The 20,163-nt window shown below is 40.5% G+C and overlaps 1 protein-coding gene across 1 annotated transcript; it reads right to left on the bottom strand.

The window, feature by feature from the left end:
- Positions 1-1,463: 1,463 nt before the first annotated feature.
- ATAD1 (ATPase family AAA domain containing 1) lies at positions 1,464-19,893 on the bottom strand. The gene is made up of 10 exons (XM_057415656.1): positions 19,862-19,893; positions 17,557-17,732; positions 15,895-15,993; positions 15,496-15,616; positions 13,723-13,923; positions 12,458-12,564; positions 9,129-9,218; positions 6,567-6,617; positions 3,491-3,627; positions 1,464-2,965 (listed from the first exon to the last, which is right to left on the bottom strand). Exons 2-10 carry the CDS (start codon positions 17,716-17,718, stop codon positions 2,845-2,847), a joined length of 1,089 nt encoding a protein of 362 aa, XP_057271639.1. The 5' UTR covers positions 17,719-17,732; positions 19,862-19,893; the 3' UTR covers positions 1,464-2,844.
- Positions 19,894-20,163: the final 270 nt, after the last annotated feature.

Genomic DNA, 20,163 nt, shown 5'->3' with positions numbered 1-20,163 from the left:
AAAACAGATCAACAAAAACACAGAGCAAACAACCAACATTATTTATTCACCTAAGACTACTCCAACGGTTTGTGTTTGTGCTGTAGTATTGAACAGGCAAGATTAGCTGCTTTACAGCCCAAGGACAATTTAGGTATGGTCTGCGCTGTACAGTCTACTGGTGACTGCTATGGATGAACAGGTTATAAACAAATTACTTGCCTGCTGAGAATGTCTATGCCTCTTCCTGCAGAGGATTCAACCTTTAAACCCCAAGATAGACCTATTTCACACAAGACATTGCATTACAGCTCAGATCTCAGTACTGGCAGCTGGACTGGCCTCAGCCCACACCTGTGAAACAACACTCGGTTTGACAACTGGCCCTAGAGCCACAGGAAAGGGGTTAGGCACGTCCCTGCTCTAAGGAGAGTAACATGGACCACACCACTGGAGACATGGAATTAGAGCGGCCATGCTCCTGCATGATAAACTATGCCACTCCCCCAGCCTTTCCAGCAAGCTGTAAGAATCATAGAATAGTCTGTGCTTTGCCAAGGACCCCCAAAATGACAGAAAAAGTAGGCAAGTGCTGAAAAATCCCTGCAAAAGTGGAACTCACACTCCAGCTGCAGTAACTCCTTGAGACTCTTCAGACCAGCCCCTTCAGCCTGTGACAATGCATTACAGGCACAAAGCAAAGGCAAGATCCAGCCAGCATGTGAACAGACAGGTTTTTGGAGAAACATGCAAAAGGAGATGAAAGCTCAGCTGGTGAGAGAGGATGCCCTCAGCACCTGCAAACACTCATGGGTTTGTGCACTGTTTGACATTTAAACTCCCTTGAGGACACACTTTACACTCAAAACCAATTAAGACAGCATTTTCCAGCTGCCTGCACTAGGTGCTTACCAAGTAGGAGAACCCCGAACAAAGGAAGGAGGCACAGGACCAATTGTATTATTGCACCAGCTTGGAATTTCTCAGGTGTAACAACTACTGAGAGGGCTGGGGGTAGTCCAGAGCCAGAGCAGGCACTGAGAACTGACTAAGTAGCTGGAGAACTTCATCTGACACATGCGTAATTTAAACCTTTTGAGAAACCAGCTTCCAGTAACACTATTTGCCCATTTAATTTTAAGGCTGGTTCTTGAACTCGGTCTCTTACAGAGCTAGCACTGGCTCACATCACTGCCTTATACCCTGTCACTAACTGAGTTGTGGGGTTAGCATTCCATAGCTCACATCTCTTAGATTTCCATAGCCCAGTATTTCTGTGTGCCCAGTTTCCTACGTCCTTGTATTAAAGCAATATGCATTTACCAAAGACTTCTCTCCCCATATAAAAAAAACAAAGCAATTACCAAATTATTTTTAACCCCACCATGTTCTGTACCCAACGAGACTAAATTGGGTCACACTGGGACCTACTGCACCTGGTGCCTTACACAACCAGTGTGCCAGACACAGTGAGACAGCTGTGCTTAATGTAAATTGTCATCAGCACCTGATACTGCACCATGGCTGGCTCCAGCTGTTTTTATTTTACTTTGCAGTGCGTTTTTTGTTACGTCCTTACCATGCTTTCAATGCTTACCTTCCCTCAAACAGCTAGCAGAGCTCTGCTGCTAGCCTGGGGGTTTGAACAATTCTGATTATATATCTGTGTTGAATTAGTGCACAATTCATCATATTAGAAGAAAAATCAAGTTACTGAAAACCTAGTGACAATAACTGTAGCAAAACACTTTTGCCACTTACATTTCCAGCTCTTTGCCTTTACATAACATTACATGAATTTACTAAAACTGTTACCAGCAAGTACAGCAGAACATTGCTAAATCACATTTATAAACCCAAAACCCATTCTCTTGAGTTTTGTGAATCAGAGCATGTGACAGAGCAAAACATCACAAAATGTCCCCCCATGCCTCAGAGCTACATGTATGACACTTCATGGTACAACGCCACAGCGCAGCAGCGGGGCTTCCAGAGGAGATTAAAATAGCAGCAAGTCCTGGTTACAATGCATAATAGATCAGAAAGCCACAGTTTCAGAGAGCTTATAATATCTCGGACTTTATGAAAGACCAGTTAAGATTCTACTCTAATTACTCACATCAAGGGAAAAATAAAACCAGCATTCATTTAAAAAGCCTCAGAAAGCAGAATTCATATAAAATGAAAAGTATTCAAACATTTTTACAGAAGTTTACTATCTTTACTGAATGGCACCAGATTTCAAGTGGTCATGTGCAAGGAAAATCAGTAACATTTCAAATTTTGCCTGCAAGTTATTCTAGAAGCAGAATTCCTATCTTCATACTTGCTGCTAAAAGGAAGAAGTAAATGTGCACTGAGTATCGACAAATCTTTAATCTATACATCTTCTGATTTGATTTGATTCAGTAAGTAGAAAAGATCTCCCATACTCAAGTTATCTACAGATTATGTCTGTATAAAAAAAAAGGTGTGGATATATACATTTAATACATACACACACGCTCGTACATATATACACAAACTGGTAATAGACTGTTTGCCCTCCATGCTGGTGACCTGCCAAACCCATGCACCACATAAGAACCTGCTTTAAGGCTATACAGTGTATCAATTATGGGACAAGACACGGGCAAGTTGCTCTTGGTCTGGACTATAATTGTTCCACTTATGATATATTGTTACACTTCTAGTTGTGCATGACAAAATTTCAATAACTTAGAATTTGTTGTATAAAAACAATTCCAGAAACGGAACTCCCTTATTCAAGGAACATCCCTGCTCCCACCCCTGACATTATTTTTGCTAACCAATTACAGAAGTCAACCTAAATCATATCAGAAACCGCAAACACACTCTTTTGTCTTAATCTAAACTAACGTGCATTAAAACATTCTGCAGTGTGGCATCCTTGGATTTTCTCATCTTCTCAATTGCCCTGTGGAGATCCTGCTGCTGCACAGGCCGGATTTCATCTTCATCATGGCTTTAAAAGAAAGAGAGAAAGCAAAAAAGCAAGATAATGATTCAGGTGCTATGTAACAGCTATTCAAACAATGAGAAGTAATCACTGAAAATGGCAGCTCTGACATGGAACCAGTATTACACTGAAAATATGCCCCTGTCCATGCATGTATTACCTCCAGGTATGGGAGACAATTAAGTGGACTTACGCACATGCAAGAGCATTACCAGCATTTAAGCCTGGTAATATAGCACAATAGTATCACTTGCTGGCTCATGCTACCTCAGGCTTGACACTTCAGGGCAAACACTCTTATTTTCATTGTCAAAATGAATAAAGGTTACTTACTTGGGGTGTTGGGTTTTTTTGCTGTATAGTGGCAATCTGTCAAGCAAGAGAGAACCTCCTGCTTTCTGTGAATCATAGCCAAGTTTTTCAAACCTCTCTAAATTTGCAATTCAAACCAGAAAATACAAACTGATAATTGGGCAAGAGCATTCATAGCTGCTGCCAGGCTACCATAACAGGCAGAAAAAAGACACATACGTCTCTTCTTCACAGGCAGAATTAACATATTCCCTGACACAGAGGAGTGCTGCATCCCGGCACATTTCTTTCAGATCACTTCCGGAGAAGCCATCGGTCTCTTTAGCAACTTCCAGAAGATCTACATGCCTGTCCACCTGTCAAAAAAAACAGAAGGTCAGAGCATGAAAACTCTGAAGTCATTTAAGATGTTCCAAGGACAAGAAAGTCACCTCCAGTCTTGACTTTGAAAGCTAAAAGAAAATTATTTTGTTAACTTCTGCTCTGAATCCTCCAAGTAGTTCATTTCACTAAATGAAACTGATGCTTCATCTCATGAAACTCTGCAGCTGATTGATTAACAAAAACAGGCAACTGAAAGTGAAGCATCATAATGGTATATTCTGTTACTGACAAAGCTCTTGTATTGTTTTGGAAGCCCACTAGATGGCAAAAACTGGATCACAGGAATAATGACCCATTTTCACAAATGCCCACACAAGTTTCCAGTTTCCTGCAATAACACTCCCTTTTTTGGTAAAGGGCTCAATCAGACCAGGCACACATCCTTGTATCTATAGACAATGAACACTATCCTATGGGTCTCCTTTCACAGCCCCAGCCCATTTTTTACATTATTTGAAAGACTACAGTTTGTTTTCATACGCATATCTTTTGACCAGTAATACAAGAAGGCTGGACAAAGTTCCTGTCCCATTTATGTTTTCTTGCTGCCACCTTTTAGTGCAGAAAAAGAGCTTCAAAAGCAGCTGTTCACTATCTCAGCAATTCAGTTGTCTGCTGACTTACTGAACAACTGCTACCTTATACAACCACGAAATGGGGAAACTGGAGGCAAAATAATGTGTCTAACCCCATGCACTGGATCAGACCAATCTCTTTTAAGCCAAGACCCTATATTTATTCAGTCTGTTTACAGAATCTCCAATAACAGCCTCTTCCAGCACATTTTCCAATGCATCAGTATTTCCTTTTCAAACAATTAAAGCCAAACCGGTCTAGTAAAAGGCTGAAATTATGGGATGCCTTCTTCTAAGAGCGAAACTATTCAGTGGTGATGAAGGCAAAGCCCCAGGTATAATCTTTGCTACCTCCAGCTACCCCTTCAACCCCTGCACTCCCCAGGATAACCCAAGAACATGCTAACATTCACTGAGCACCCTTCCAATCCTCCACCGCTCCTCCTGCTTTTCTTAAAGAACAAGGGTTACAGTGATACTGTCCTCTTGGCTCAGATCCTGAGCTTGTACTTGAACCCCAGCTCCCTGACCTAGGACTCAGCATGCAGTGCTTTGGTTTGGGCCTTGAGTGAGACATCTGGCTCCCCAGGCATGGAAATAAAGGTAAAAGCAATAGCTGGCTTACACCAACGTGCCTCCTATGGACATTATGGCCCAGCTGTCTTGAAGTGCTTTGCTTTAAAGCATGATACTGCACACAAATACTTAAGCCAGTAACAGTTACCTGCAGATTTGCAATGTATTTGCTCAGTGTGGGGCTGAAGGCCCTCAAGAATTGAATGGAACAGCACAGCTGGCTAAGAATAAATAGAAAATGGGCATGTTGTGTAGCAGGCATTAACAAGTGTTTCCCTTTGAGAGAGAAAGAACAAACAGGACTTTAAGACAGTCAAGGAAAATGGAGGGCATGACTACACCTGTCGTGTGAAGGACTGCCAGGAAGTTTGTCATCCTCACTTAAAATAAGCTGGGCTTGAGAGATCCAATTCTTCCTCATATGGGATAACCAATATAGGCCGATGGGTTTTTTTTCCCCTCCCCTGAAAAATGTATTTGTGTGGCTGTAATTCACTGCCAGGTGCTTGACATACCTTGCATTCTTTCAGGTCCATATTCAGGAACCAATTTAGGGTTTTGTTGAAGGCCTTAAGGCCAAGGTGCTCAGCTCCCAGGCCCAGCTGCCAAGGCAAAGGAGCCACAGAGTCCTCTTGTGTGCGAGGGCTGGGTGGCTGCAGGTAGTCAGGGAGCCTGTATAAAGGTCTACTATTTGGCATACCTCCCTAACGGTTCTTGAATAGAAATTTGAGTCTGAAATCACCGTCTGCAAGGGACTCTTTTAGTTTGTTTGCGATTTTCTGCAAATAGGTCAGCTCTTCCTCCACAATTCCTTTAGCATTTCATAGCAGTTCTGTTCTTCTGTTTTCACATCTATGTCTAGTATTTTGCACAAAACCCAACCACATTCTAATCCTATACAAACAATCCAAAATGACTACTTGCAAAATTACCTCTCCAGCGGTATCTCAGCCATCTGCAATGATGCGCTGTAATTTTTAGGCTTCTCAAAAAATGTAAGTTGGTTTTACTAACAAATGATATTTATTAGGATATAGCTCAGCCAAGAGACACTTCACAACATTAACTTCAAGACAGTTACTGCTGCAGACTAAATTCAGCGGTAACCTCCAGTAACGCAGGTCCCATATCCTGCCAACAGACACCACCAGATGCGCTCACACCTACCCCTTCCTCTCATCTTGGAATATAGATGGCAACATGAACACCATACAATATTAGTAACAACAACCATAGTAGTTTTCCTCCAAAGGAAATATGAAGTATGGATCAAAGTGAAAAAAGCAGCACTGTCAAAAAATATCAATCCTCCTTTCTTGACTTTAGCCAATAGTTAAACATAGTTAGAAATATTCAGTATCTCTTCTCCCTGCCTCATGACATCTTGAAATTTCTTTCACTGATCAAAGTGATCTCCAAACATGATTCACCTTCAGCATCTTTGAGAGATAAACATATTATCTTGCTATGTAACAAGAAAATGGAGACAGAGAAATTAAGTCTTCTTCGTCAGAGCTGGTTAATCACCACAAAATCAAAGACTGCTTCTCTGACTGAGGCTAATGCTTAAACCAGTAGGCAACCTTACTGCTTTAATTTAACACCACACCTAAAACCACAAAAGATTCTTAGGTTCTAATCAGAAATACTCTGGTAGATAATATCTAACTTACCCCAAAATAGACAAATACAAAACAAAAGAGCTTGCACTCATGACAACAGTAATAAAGCAAATTAACCTTTAAAAGAAGTCTACTTACATTTTCATTCTTTAAAATTAACTTCAAGATTGCTTCTCGTTGTTTCAGAGCCTTAAACAAAAGAGACTAACATTACTAGAGTACAAAAATAAACGTGTAACATCCATGTCAATTTTGCACCATGTGGGCTTTCAATCACAGTTCAGTGACACAAGCTGATCTCTCAAACAGGAGATGCAATACACACTAAGGAAACCTATCTAATGGCAAATCACTCAGCAAAATGAGATCTAAGGTACTCTGACTCCAGGAGCACATGAAACTAAACGTTTGAGCATGTACATTTACGCTAACTACAGGGAAAGCGAAATGCACTAACATTTAGTCTACTTTGCCCTAAGTGAAAGCAGCTGTCTCCAAAAGATTTCATACCATCCTTAATGGAATACAGACTCCATTTTCAGGCTGGATGTGAGGAAAAAATTATTTACAATGAGGGTGGTAAAATACTGGCACAGGTTGCCCAGAGAGGTGGTAGCTGTGCCATTCCTGGAGACATTCAAGGCCAGGCTGGATGTGGTTCTGGGCAACCTGATATAGCTGAAGATGTCCCTACCCACTGCAGGGGGGTTGGACTGGATGACCTTTGAAGGTCCTTTCCAACCGAAACTGTTCTATGATTCTATGACTCTCTAGACCTAGTGAACACTTTCAATACTTTGCTAAATCAAATGAAGAGGACAAACTGTTCCACTTTAATAAAAATAATAAATACAGATAATGCTTGGAAAAATTTAATATATTCAATAAATTTAATATAATATATTCAATAAATAATATATATATTCAATATATATTCAATAAATAATATATTCAATAAATTTAATATAATTCAATATAAACACATACTGTAATGAGGTTATGAGGTTACTGAAAGAAACAGCTATGTCCCAAGTATATCCTTGCTAGCAACAGGCAGCGAAGAGACTGGGTTTTGTGTTTCCCCAAACCACACTTGTCTTAAATTCACACTCATTGTTAAAAAAGGGGAAAAAACTACACCATAGCTACTTTAGCAGCTGAACAGTTGACATTCTACCTCAAAAAATACTTCTTCTATTTCCCTCTGCCTTGCAGGTAACTTCTTACGAGTAGTTCTGGGCCTTTCCATCTCAAACTTAGTTATAAGATCTGCAAGGCTTTAGGCTACTCTGCAGCGATACTACTTTTGCACACTTCAAATTCACAGCATATAAATTATCTTGGCCCTCAATAAAACAGTTGTAACCAATCTTAGTTGTATCACAAATTACCATAGACAAGAACAAGAGACAAACAGTACGTTCATAATATGGCTGTAGCGGGGTATAGAAAATTACATGCCTGTGCCCTACATTATACTTCCTGTTTAAATTCTAATCCTGGGAGAGGGAGCCAACCCCTGTAGCATCCTGAAGCACTGTTAACTGCAGATAAGTCATCCTGCTAACAACAGTGCTTGACAGAAAGACATGACACAGTACTAAAACATACATTCTTGTCCTTTACTAATTCAAGGAAAACTTGAAGATGAGTAAGGTATATGAAAACCTAAGAGCAGCCATCACAGAGAAGGAGTTACAAGACTATAAATGCTTTGTTTCAGAAAGTATCTGCCCACAAGGAGTGAAAGCCAGTTCAAACAAGATGGAATTGGCAACATGACTACTTTCTTGCACAATCAGTAAGAGTTTTTGTCTCTTTCTCCAAAAAATGAATAATGAAGGTTATTTCTGTAGCCAGAAGGGAATACCGACAGAGATGACTGAGCTTTTTATAACACTGATACAAAAATGTCTTGTGATATTGCTAACTGTTGCAAGGAGATTAAAATTCCTTGAAAAGGATGGCAATAGCAGAATTGACAGTAAGGGTAACCTTGTGATGGCTGGCCTAACTGATAGCTTACTTAATCACTACCTATTTGGCATAATTCATAAGCACAATTAAACCAGTTTTCCAGATTGCCTGACTGGAAAGGCTTCCATGGGATGAAGACTTTGATATGCGGAATTTGTTTCCTTTTCTCTTCTTCAGAACTAAGTATTGTATATCCAGAAGGTATAAATAGGAGTTAACATGTACCTCCTCCTTCATGACACTATCCGGCCTGGGTGCCACTCACCCCCATAAACAAGTGTGTGCAGTCACTTCTCTGCTTTTCAAATTAAAACTAAGCTCTTTCCCAAGTGCAGCACCTAAGCCACTCCATTCTTACAGATGAAGAAAATGGGTGGGAAGCTCTCAAAAGTACATGGCATTGCTTCAGATAAAACCCCTAAATAATCAAGAGTTCTGTGAGAAACCTCACCTTTAAAAAGACAAGTTATATATATGCTTCTAAAAAACTAAAACCAGATCAAAAGAATACAGTATTTCTTCGAAAGAGAAAAAAAAACCCAACCAAACAAAAGCAAACAAAACCAACCCCAAAACCCCAGCAACAAAAAAATACCGAACAAAAAACACCAAGGAAAGAAACAAAACCCACCACCACCAAGATAACACAACAACAAAACCCAGGACTTCTTCCTGTAGCTCAGCCACTAGGCACACTGTTCAGGCAAACACGGCATGACTTACAGGTTGGTTGATGTGAAACCGGGTCGGCATTCTTCTCATGATTGCAGAGTCAAGATCCTGAGGACGGTTGGTGGCTCCCATCACTATTACCTGTACACACCAACAGGAAAAAAATAGTCAGCCTGAAACCAGCTTTTGAAAGCATTGCCATATTGGAGTTTCAAAACCGAACGTGTGACTCTTCCACACTTTATCAAGAACATCAACATTTAAAGAAGTTACATAAGGCTTCTTGGTACAGATTTCAGCAACTGGATTAAACAGTCAGCTTGAGAGAACATTGGTACCACAGAGTATCATCTGGGTGGAGATTTTTACATTAATCTGAATCCTTCCGAGACCAATTTGAAAGTTCAAACTCTAAGCAATAACCCAAAACATCTGCTTGTAAGTCTTGGCAATGACTCTAGTTCCTGTGGGTCTGGAAGGAACTTGAAAGGAGATGCTCTGATAAGGTTTAAAAAATGTGGCATTTTTGTGCTGTGCTGAAAAAAAGAGAGGCAATCAGTTCACCAGGACAACCAACCTGGCAGCTTTCACATGCACTAAAATGTTGTTTCTTTCTTTTTAAAGCATTAAAAAAAAAAAAAGAAAAGGCCACAGAAGTCAGTAACAGCCTATATGCAATGACATGCTGTTAACAGTAGCGTATTAGGTATGTACAAGCTAAGTTCAACACAAAGAAAGTATTTACTTGACTGTATTCCAGTTATTAGTTTAAGAACAAATTTACTTCCTATTCACATCAGCCTTGTTTTTTCATTTGCTATTCTAAGTTATGTACAATGTAAATACCCAGTCACAAAAGTGAAAAATGTCAGGGAAATTAATCTCCCATCAGTACAGTTTCCTGACATGCCTCTTTTCTCTAGGGCCACTGCTTGGCAGGCAGCCCTGGCAGCTCCAGCAGCCCCTGGCCAAGGTGGGTCCCTGAGCAGAGTCACCCTGCCACCTAGAGGCTTAATTATACAGTGGCAAATTGCTACACACAGAGAAAGCCGAAAGGCATGTTTTTTGCCAGGGCTCCAGAAATCTGAATCTTCTAGAAAGCATTACACATGCAAGCGCTTTGTGCTTGCTCGCATGCGATACACAAGCTCAGCTAACGGCTGAGCTGCCTCTTACAAAGGCGTCACTGTATGAAGCACCTATACTGTGCTCCCCTGGGGTCTGCATCGAGGCCCAAAGTGCTGCTCCCTCTGTGCTAGCACAGCTGAATAGCTTTCCCAAAAACAGCTTTGTATGCAGCTTCTGCAGATGTGAAATGCGGCTGTACAGGGCTGCCAGATGAACTGTCCCTTCAAATAGCACAGCTCTGTTTTCCAGGCACTGTGCCCCAAGTTTCTGTCAGACTGGAGACTGTATCCTTATACAACCATAACACCATGTTTCAGTATTTAAAGACTGGCTACGAAGAAGATGGAGACTCCTTTTACAAGGAGTCACACGGCAAAGACAAGGGGTAACAGGTACAGGTAACTCCTGAGGAGATTCCAACTGGACACAAGGAAAATTTTTTGCAATGAGAACAACCAGCCACTGGAATTATTTCCCTACAGAAGTGGTGGACTCCTCAATGTTTGAAAATTCAGCTGGACAGGTTGCTGGGTCATTTAGTCTAGATAGAAAAGGTTGGACTGGATGATCTTTGTGGTCCCTTCCAACCTAGTATTTTATGATTCTAGAATATCCTAGGCAGGTTTAGTCCAAAGCTGAACACACTTTTCAGGTGAAATCAACGGAGGAACAAAGTAACATCCATGACAACAATTACTTACAATTTGGTCCTAGCATTTGGAAATTCGTTACCATGCCAAATGCCAAATTTAATCCTTATTCAAAAGAAATCTGTTTGGCCAGAATCAGACAAGCAACCCAAAGCTCCCAAGTAAACATTTGTAATCAACCAAAGAACGCAGCAAGCTGGCTGTCAAACTCTGAGACAATGCAAATGTCAAAACTATCACTTAGAGAACACTTCCTGAATTGCAATGACATCACAGTAAGGAGCCTGGAATACGGTATTGAAACAAAACATCCTGCTGAAAAAATCGCCAGAAATCAATCTGAGCCAATGCCTGCAGTGTCACCAGCCAATTGTTCGTACTGCATTTCACTTGGTGGCTCCCTACCCTGCAGAGGCATACAAGTGAAAGGACAAGAGTGACTTGTCCAGGCTCTGCATGCTGAACTTCAGAGATGGTAAGACCACATACAGTCTTACTGCAAAGAATGAACAATGTGACCTGCTCCAAAATGTTCTCAGTATATTGAGGGAAAAGATAATACAAACACTGTGCTAACCAGATCATGCTAACTTCCAGTTAGGTGTTCATACCATAGGCTTCTTAATACTAGTAAGCAAACACTTCACTTGAAAGCTCCTTAGCATATACGTTCACTGTGTTCTAATCAGTTTTTAAAAAAAATCAACTCAAAAGAATCTTTAGTACAACCTTCAGAGAGAAGGAAAAGCAGATTTTACAAAGAACTAACGGACGTCAGAGCATCAGAACCCATGCACCAAAAACCAGATTACAAGGGCTGAAAATTTTAAAACTGAAGAATAAATATCCTTTCTAAAGGCCTTAGAAAGACTGTTCCAGGTGACAGTTCAGAAACATACCAAGCAAGCTTTCATCTATGCAACATTTATGTAATTTATTTCATAAATGGTTTTTATTTGTTTTATCAATAACAACAGCTTTTGTAATTTTTTTCCTTTCCAAAGCACAATACTTCTGTCCAGATCATGGGAGGAAGCATACAAGGACAAGAAGATGGAAGCATAGCTCCATTTAACAGAATTTGTCTTTTGATAAGCTCAACTTCTTTACCCTTTCAGGTTACCTTCAGAGCCTAGTGCTTGTCTAATGCTTTTAATGGTTTGTTTCCAAAAACTCGGATGCATACTCGGATGAATACTCAGATCTTTCAATACCTTTCCTGAAATCAAAGATTAACTTCACCTGAAGAAAATATTGTTGATAAAATGTTTTTCATAACAGTTTAAAGTTTTAGCGGGTCCCAATTTGGCAGCTCAAACCATACAGCTTTTATATTATTGAGACTTAAGACACTTTCAAAAATAATGCCTCTTAATTAAAACCAAAATACCTACAAAATCAGTCTTCTAAATTAAAAAAACGATCTAGTAATATAACTCACCTCATTCCCATAATATACTGGTAATCACTAACACTATCAGGTAAAGAAACTCTTTTGGCAATTATTACTACATGCAATCTGCTATTCTTCCCAAATGGTTCAATGCACAATGTCTGAGAAGGAAGAATCTCCTGACTTTTCTTGTTATCCTTCGTACTTACTTGGCAGTTATAATCTGTGTCCAGTCCATCCCACAGACTCATGAACTGAGCTTTCATCATAGCTGTAGCTTCATGGTCAGAACTCGATCGACTTCGCAAGAAGGAATCTGTATTAAATGATTCAGTAAAATTCTTTATTTTCAATCCTGCCATAGAAACTGCTTTTTCAATCTTACTGCAGGATTTTCAGTCCTGCCACAGAAACTGTTCAATTTCTCATGCAGACTTGTGCTATTCTCCATCTTGTAAATATTTCTAATAAACATTGTCAACAAATCACAAACACTTCTTACAATAAAAACAGGAGAATCTCACCACATTTTTAAGCACATCTTTAAATTACATTACGTAAGTATGTACCTATCTATCATATGAGATTGTCCCAAATCTTGTTTTCCAAATTTTCCTTTTCCTTAATTCATGAAAGTGTAACTTCCACCTTCATGCAGAGATGGAAGCAGAGTCTGGCCAGCTAGAAGACACCAAAGCATGGCAGAACAGCAAGCTGCAGGACTGATGTCAAACAGGCTACACGCTTTGTTATGCAGAGCTTTAATTCTGCTAATAGTTGCCTAAATAATTCCCAACAGCCAGAAAAACACCAAGTTTTCCACACCTATACAAAAATATAAAAAGCATCTTAAGTACATAGCCCTTCCATAAACCTGAACTATGGAAAGGGTAAAACCTTTATCAGGCTCTATTTCTGCAAACTGTACAACTTATTCTAAGAAGCGACAGTGCTACAAAACAACAAGCAATTTTAACTAAGTTCACATGGACTTAAACACTCATGTTACAGGTACAAATGCACTGAACTGGCAGCTTTGCTGTCTTCCTAGCTGAACTTCCCCTCCTACTTCTTCAGCCTTATTACACTATTATTCCTGAGCTCTCCTAAACCTGTATCTTCTTTTCCATTATGTGCCCTCATGACAGAAGCGTTGAAGTGTATTTGGTGATGGGCTTCTTGAATAAGTAGTTCCCTTGACAAATGAAAAGCTTTCCTCATCAGCCACCTTAGCCCAACCAAAAATAAGCAGCAACTTGTTCTACTTGCAATTTTCCTCCACTAACAAGAAGAAATATGTTGTTTTTCCCTCATTTGCCACCATTACTTTACAATACCCTTTATATTATTAAACCTTGTTGCATTATTACTCTTTAAGGAAAAGACGGCTGTAGATCAATATGCTCATCAACCTGAACCTGTAGTTTAATGTCACTCTGCTACAGTTACTTACAGAAGAAAGAAAGATTTTTACCTATTTCGTCAATAAAGATGATGGATGGCTGAAGCTTTATAGCAAGGGAGAAGACAGCAGCAGCCAGTTTTTGAGACTCTCCATACCATTTGTCTGTCAGTGTTGAAGGCTGGAGATTAATAAATCGACAACCTGCTTCTTTTGCTGTAGCTTTGGCGATCAGTGTTTTGCCACAACCAGGAGGGCCATAGAGAAGTACTCCTGAAAAAGCAACAGTATTAATGCTCTCTGGTTACTGTACAGAAAACATGCTTTGGTATGGCAGACCTGATAGTGTCCAGGCTTGTATTTTATCCAAGTGTTAAAAGATAAGAAACCAAGTTACGCAGTGTTCCATCACATACAGTTATTTAAAGACATTCGTATTATAAAATTAAAGTTAAGAATATCTAAAAACAGATATGGTGAAACTGAAGGGAGTTACCTATCTGAAAGATGATAGTTTTATTACTGTGACTGTAAAGGTCACATTAACAGCCACTGCTTATAGCCAGCTTCAGCCTGGCTAATGAAACTTAGCACAGAGCAGGGAGGGGAGAAAAACAGATTACCCTCAATTAAATGACATCTCATATTTTTTAAACTTGTCATAGTGAAAGAATCCACAGTAGTGTTTTTCTAATATAGCTGTAAAGAAAACGATTTTAAAGACAAAACATAATTAAGCCTAACAGGCCTGAAACACAGAGAATTACTAGGGTTTTTTTTTTTCTGTTTATGTGACTGATGACCACAGATTACTCTGAAGCAATGACTTCCCATTAAGACACAGTGCAAGCCACTGAGAGAACCGAGGAACTTGCCCTGTACGGAAAGTCTGCTTTAAAAAGATAAATAAAAACTAATTTTTTCCTTCAGCTTATTAGATCATGACATGAAAGTAATTTTCCAGACAGTTTCAATTTGTGACATAAGCAGAAAGTAGCCTGGAAAAACTAAACCAGTTATAAAACTGCTTCATTTTCCATCACTTAGGACAAAAAAAACTATGATGGTCATAGATACAGGCAGTAATTAATAGTTTTCAGAAAATTTTCAGAAGACAATATTCCAGGCATTAAAGCAGTAAATACAAACTTTGCCATTTTGTCCAACATTTCATGGTCAAATTCTCCTTGTTTGCAGTCACATAGAGCAAATATGGCTGTAAGCATTCCAGCAGAGTGAATCCAACTTCTACTTTACTGTTGGAAAGTTAATTTGTCACCCATCAGTTTCCTTACTACCTCAATACTGTGCAACTCAACTCCAAAGAAAAATCAAGGCATATCCAGAATAAAAATGGGATCTCTGTCTTTTTGAATGACTGGAATTTCTACGGCCAGAAGAGAGAGATGTCTGCAAGATTAGCTTATAGTGATGTCTAATGTTTGTGACTTAGGACTTTATGACACCACAGAAATATTAACCAAGTGTACAGCTGTACAGAGTTATAGCTCACCTCCAAAAGGACAAGATGGGGTATAAGAAAAATATCAACAATTTAGGCAGTTGAAAATGCAGGCTACATAGATTAGTGCACCAAAAAGTAACATAAAAAACTGAAAAGCAATCATCCCTTCATTATTAAAATGAAACTTACACACTAGAACTTGATTTCATGGCAAGAGAAGAGGAAGAACTTGCGTGTTTTCCCTTGGCATCAGTCATAATGATTGCACTTTGGACTGGCAACCCACTTCCTCCCACCTTTCTCGATTACTGTAACTTTTTTTTTTTTTCTTTAAAACACCAAAAACACCAACATACAGATCCATAGCATTTCTTTCCTACCTTTTGGTGGCTGTAAGAGCCTGGAATTCTCAAACAGATATTTCTTCTTGATGGGCAAAATGACAGTGTCTTTCAAATCTGTAATAACATCATCTAAGCCAGCAATGTCACTCCAGGTTACCTAATACAGACAAAGTTTTAGAAATGGTCATCACAGTCCCTGCCAACAAAAAAAAACAACCCACAAGCTTAAAAGTAGTACAAGGCCTCAGAAATAAAAAAGACAAGTGATTAAAAACCCTTCTGTTCTTAATGATGCAATTTTAATTCTAAATTACAGAAATTTTCTGCGCATTTCCAAAAATACACATGTGACAAATCATGTAATCCAAAGTCGGAATCAGCGTCTTCCCTGTCTGAAGTGTGTTCAGCAGAGTAACAGCAAAAACAATTTCTTACATGCATGCTAAGTGGGTCTACGAGATGTGCAGCAATACTCATTTCGTATTCACTAAGCTTGACATTTTTCACTCCAATTTGCTTCATTAGTTTTTCAGCCTGGGGGAAATAAAAAAACAAGAAAGAGAAAGAAATTGAGCTGCTATTTGAAGTCTGAAAAGCTTTTCTGGAAGTCACATCTAAAAAGAGGTTAAATCTTTCAGAAGCAGAAGGTTCTGCTACTTTATATTGCCTTGTCACTTGAGTGAAACTAAGTCATAAGTCTCAGTTCTCATCAAATAAGTGATAAACCAGCCCTCCCACTTCCAAGACTGAAAAGCAACTAAAATAAACATTAAGACATGGAGCTTGCTGTTCAGAACACAGGTAACCTTAGTACAAAATAATTTCCATAATCTCTCACTCCAGGAGTTTCCAAAGCTGACCCAGGCATGTTACACTTAAAAAAAAACCCCTTAGCCTTTACAAACTTTGTAAGGGATTCAGAAGAAAAGCTTGAAACTTCTTATTAAATAGAACTCTAGAGTTCTTTCACATGTGTATCTTCATTCAGAACTCTGCAAATAATACACACACATTTTAATGGAAGATACACTTATGTTATTATGAAAAGCATGCCCCCCAACCTCCATGGCATTGTATCAGGGAGAGATTAGTGGGTTTTTAAGTAAAAAAGAAAATTCACAGAAGCCAGTATTTTTTTTTTTTTAAATATGTATTCAATGATTTCTTTTTCCCAGTTTTAAACGAAAAGTCATTTGTTGTGTCAACATGCTTTCACAATTCAGTTTCTCTTTATACTCTAAGTTGCGGTTAAGTCTGACATGCTTTTGGGATATTGCAACCTCTTATATAATAACTGGCACTAGCACAGATTGTGAAGTAGGCCTAATTTTTTAACTCATGTTTTCATTAAAAAAGAAAAAAAACACCCTAAACAGAATTAGGTTGCTCAAAACTGCTGCTTGAATCTATGAAATCTGGGTCAGCCAGAAAACAAAAACCAGTTGCCACACTTCATTCAATACTTTCCAAACGAAACATTTAACTTTTGGTTCTGCACCTAAATCTTTTTCCAGAGCATTAAACCCCATAAATCATTCTAGCTCAATGTAAGAAATTAGACTTTTCACTTCTTCCCTTTCCAGAGCATTTTGACTGCTACTGGAGGTGGGGGCAGAGCAGAGGGAGAGGGCTAAAGTGCAAGCTATACTTAAAAAGGCATTTGGATAGCAGTGTTCCTCTTTGTCATGAGTAACTACAGTCCTTGCCTTTGCCATTAAGTTGCCAAAAAGCAGCAGAGAACCAAGTTATTTCTGCTCAAGGTTTTAAAAAGCAACCAAAAGACTGATGAGAGCATTATTTAACTCAACTGCTGCTTAGCAAAGTTGCCAGAAGCAGAAACAACTCTGGGACCACACACTTGCAGATAATTAAAGAGACAACATCATACTCCAGTTCAACAGTTTTTCCACCATCTCAAGTTAGAAAATTTGTCATGAAATATAAGTACTGAAAACACTACAGCCTAGGTGCTGAGGTTTACTAGGATAATTCCAGACTTTGATTATTTTGCTACTTATTTCAGTTTGCACATTTCTCTCTATGAATGGTAATGAACAAGACCACATTTCACAGAAATATTTATGAATAAAATCCTACCTGTTTCTGAGCTTCTACTTTTTGCTTTCTGGTTGGATCAATGGCATCAACCATCCACTTAATGGTAAAATACGTTACAGCACCAAAAATGGTTAAACGAAAAATTAATCCAACCACTTCATTCCGGCTCAGGGGACGTGAAAATGCTTCAGCATGGACCATTTTGCTTCTCAACACTAAGTGTAAAAAAGCGCAGGGAGGGACAGAAAGAAAGCAAATTTAAAGCTAAACACCATTCTATAAAAACTTTCCCCCACACACAGAGTGGGCATAGTTATAATGAAGTATCTTAACAGTAGTACCATCCCAACATACAAAATTGCTTAAGACTAAAGCACAGAGTTCTGAGTATAATGATGATTTCATTTCCAGTTTCAGTAAGCAGGGAAGAATTCAGAGGCAGCTACAATCTGAGGCCTTACTTCTCGACTGACTATACGCAAAAAGGTTCTTTTTACACTCTTTCTTCAAGAAATCTGCTTTCCTTTCAGCTTTACAAAACCCTGATAAACTAATAAAGATTATATCAGTGCCAAGTTTACATTCCCATTAAGACTGACATTTTGTGACTGTTATTGACCCAAGAATGCTAAGTCATGGAGACAAAGATAACTGCATTATTTAAACAGGGAGTTCTTTCCCCTAAGAAGTTTAAAGGAAAGGCACCCAATGGCCAGATTAAGAAGTGACCAACAACTTGTATTTAAATAAAATAAGGTTAAGAGCTGAAGTCTGCTGCACCTAGCAGAATATATTTTGAGTTATTAATACTCCTGGAAAACTGAAGATGTTGGATGTGGCACACAGCTACCAAGGAAAAAGGCTGGCTGCTGTAAGAGACAAACCCAGAAAGTATAGCACCTTCAAGTTATAGAAGCATGCTGTAAAGAGGAAAAAAACTCTTCCTAAAACACTGAAAAATTACTTATAAAATTGAGGTCCTCTCTCCTCAATCCACTCTCTCCTCAGCTGGTGGGGTTTCCACTTGAGAATCCCCAAAGCTCCCCTTGTTCACCGCCCTATTTTCCTGCTGCAAGGGCAAAATCAGCGGCAACTCCTCTGGCAGCTTCTAATGCTCCTTGGCTCGTCTCCAAACTAAGCTGTCAGCCAGGGAAAAGCTAGACTACCTACAGCCAAGATATCCTTGAATCCCCCTCACTTGGCTAGCGGTTGCTTTATGTCGACCCTGTATTCAACTCAAGGCAATGCCATACCATAGATTCAGTTTACAAGGACTGGGCAGACGGGAGAAGCATTGCAACACAAAGACAAAAATATTCCAGTGCAGATCACTAAAAAACAGTTTCATTTTTTTAAACTATTCATTCTCTGTTAGGAGACTGAAAAAAAATCAAGACTGTTGCTGTGCATACTTGCTTGGAAATCAAATAAAATTTGCCTGCTTAGGCATCTAAGCAAGCAATACTGAACTAGCATATTCTGCATGTTCTCTTAAGTCTGGTTTACTAAAATAAAAGGGCTATATATATTCACTGAACGAGAAAAAAAAAACAAACAAAAAAGCCCCAAGCCCAAAGATAAAACAACCCACTTCTTATGCAATCCTTGCCCTGAATACACCTTGTAAGAGAAAGCTTTAACAGGAGGGAAATTTCAGCATAAACGAAGTTCTGCTTATCCCGCATGAATTTCAGCATTTACTTTCTACACAAATTGCTGGAATAACGAGGACAGTTAATTGCACAGCAAATTCTAGGTCCGTAAGGCTGCCACCGCCTTTTCCTTTAGCTTGCTATCTGCATGCCAACGTTTCAAATACAAAAAAGAAACCAAAAGGGGAAGCGCTGCTGGTTTCTGTTCTGCTCCCACAACACGGCGAGGGGAAAACTTCAGTCCCTTGTAGGAAACCCTTGCTTCTCCCCCAGGCCCTCAGGCGAGGGCGACCGCTTCCCTTTCCAGGGCTCGGCTTTACCGCCACGCAGCACACCGACCGGCGGAGCAGCTCAGGAAAGGGGCCGGTTCCCGGCCAGGCCACCAAGACCGACCACCTCACCGCCGGGGCCGAAGCTGACAGGACGGAAGGGGCAGCGCCGCCCCGCCTGGCCTCCCGGCCCGTCCGGTGGGCCTGAGCGAGAGCAGAAGCAGGCCTCGAGGAGTCCCAAGCCCTGCCGAGGATGCGGTGGCGGCCGTCCGGGGCCCTGCCATGCGGCGTGGCGCGGAGAGGCGAAGGCGGCACCGGTGAGAGCCGGGCCGGACCTGCCGCCTGTGACCTTCCCGCCGCCCGACAGGTGCCGGCACGGCGGCGGGAAGCGGCGGCCGGTCGCTCTCCCGCTGGGTCACTCACCCCTCGGGCTGGCTTCTCAGACACGCAGCCAGCGGGTCGTGGCGCGGCCGCAGCCGCACGGACGGACGAAGGCAACGGCGGTAGCAGCACGGGGCCTGCCTCAGCCGCGGCGCGTCCCTCGCTTCTCCCCTCCGGTCGACTCCCGCCGCCCCGCACGAAGGTTCCGCCCGCCGACATAGCATAGCCCGGCCCAGCCCAGCCTAGTTCAGCTCAGCCCCCCGGCTCTCCAGGCCGCTCTCCGCCGGTAGAGGGCCTGGCCCTGCAGGGGTTCAAGCATGCCCCGTCACCTGCCTCCTGATAAC

The sequence above is a fragment of the Pezoporus wallicus genome, unplaced genomic scaffold (assembly GCF_028554395.1).
Source record: "Pezoporus wallicus isolate ANWC-B61680 ecotype Strahan unplaced genomic scaffold, APGP_CSIRO_Pwel_v1 contig_736, whole genome shotgun sequence".
Classification (NCBI taxonomy): domain Eukaryota; kingdom Metazoa; phylum Chordata; class Aves; order Psittaciformes; family Psittacidae; genus Pezoporus; species Pezoporus wallicus.
Note: the sequence above shows the minus strand (reverse complement) of the source record. Positions and strands in the feature narration are given on the sequence as shown.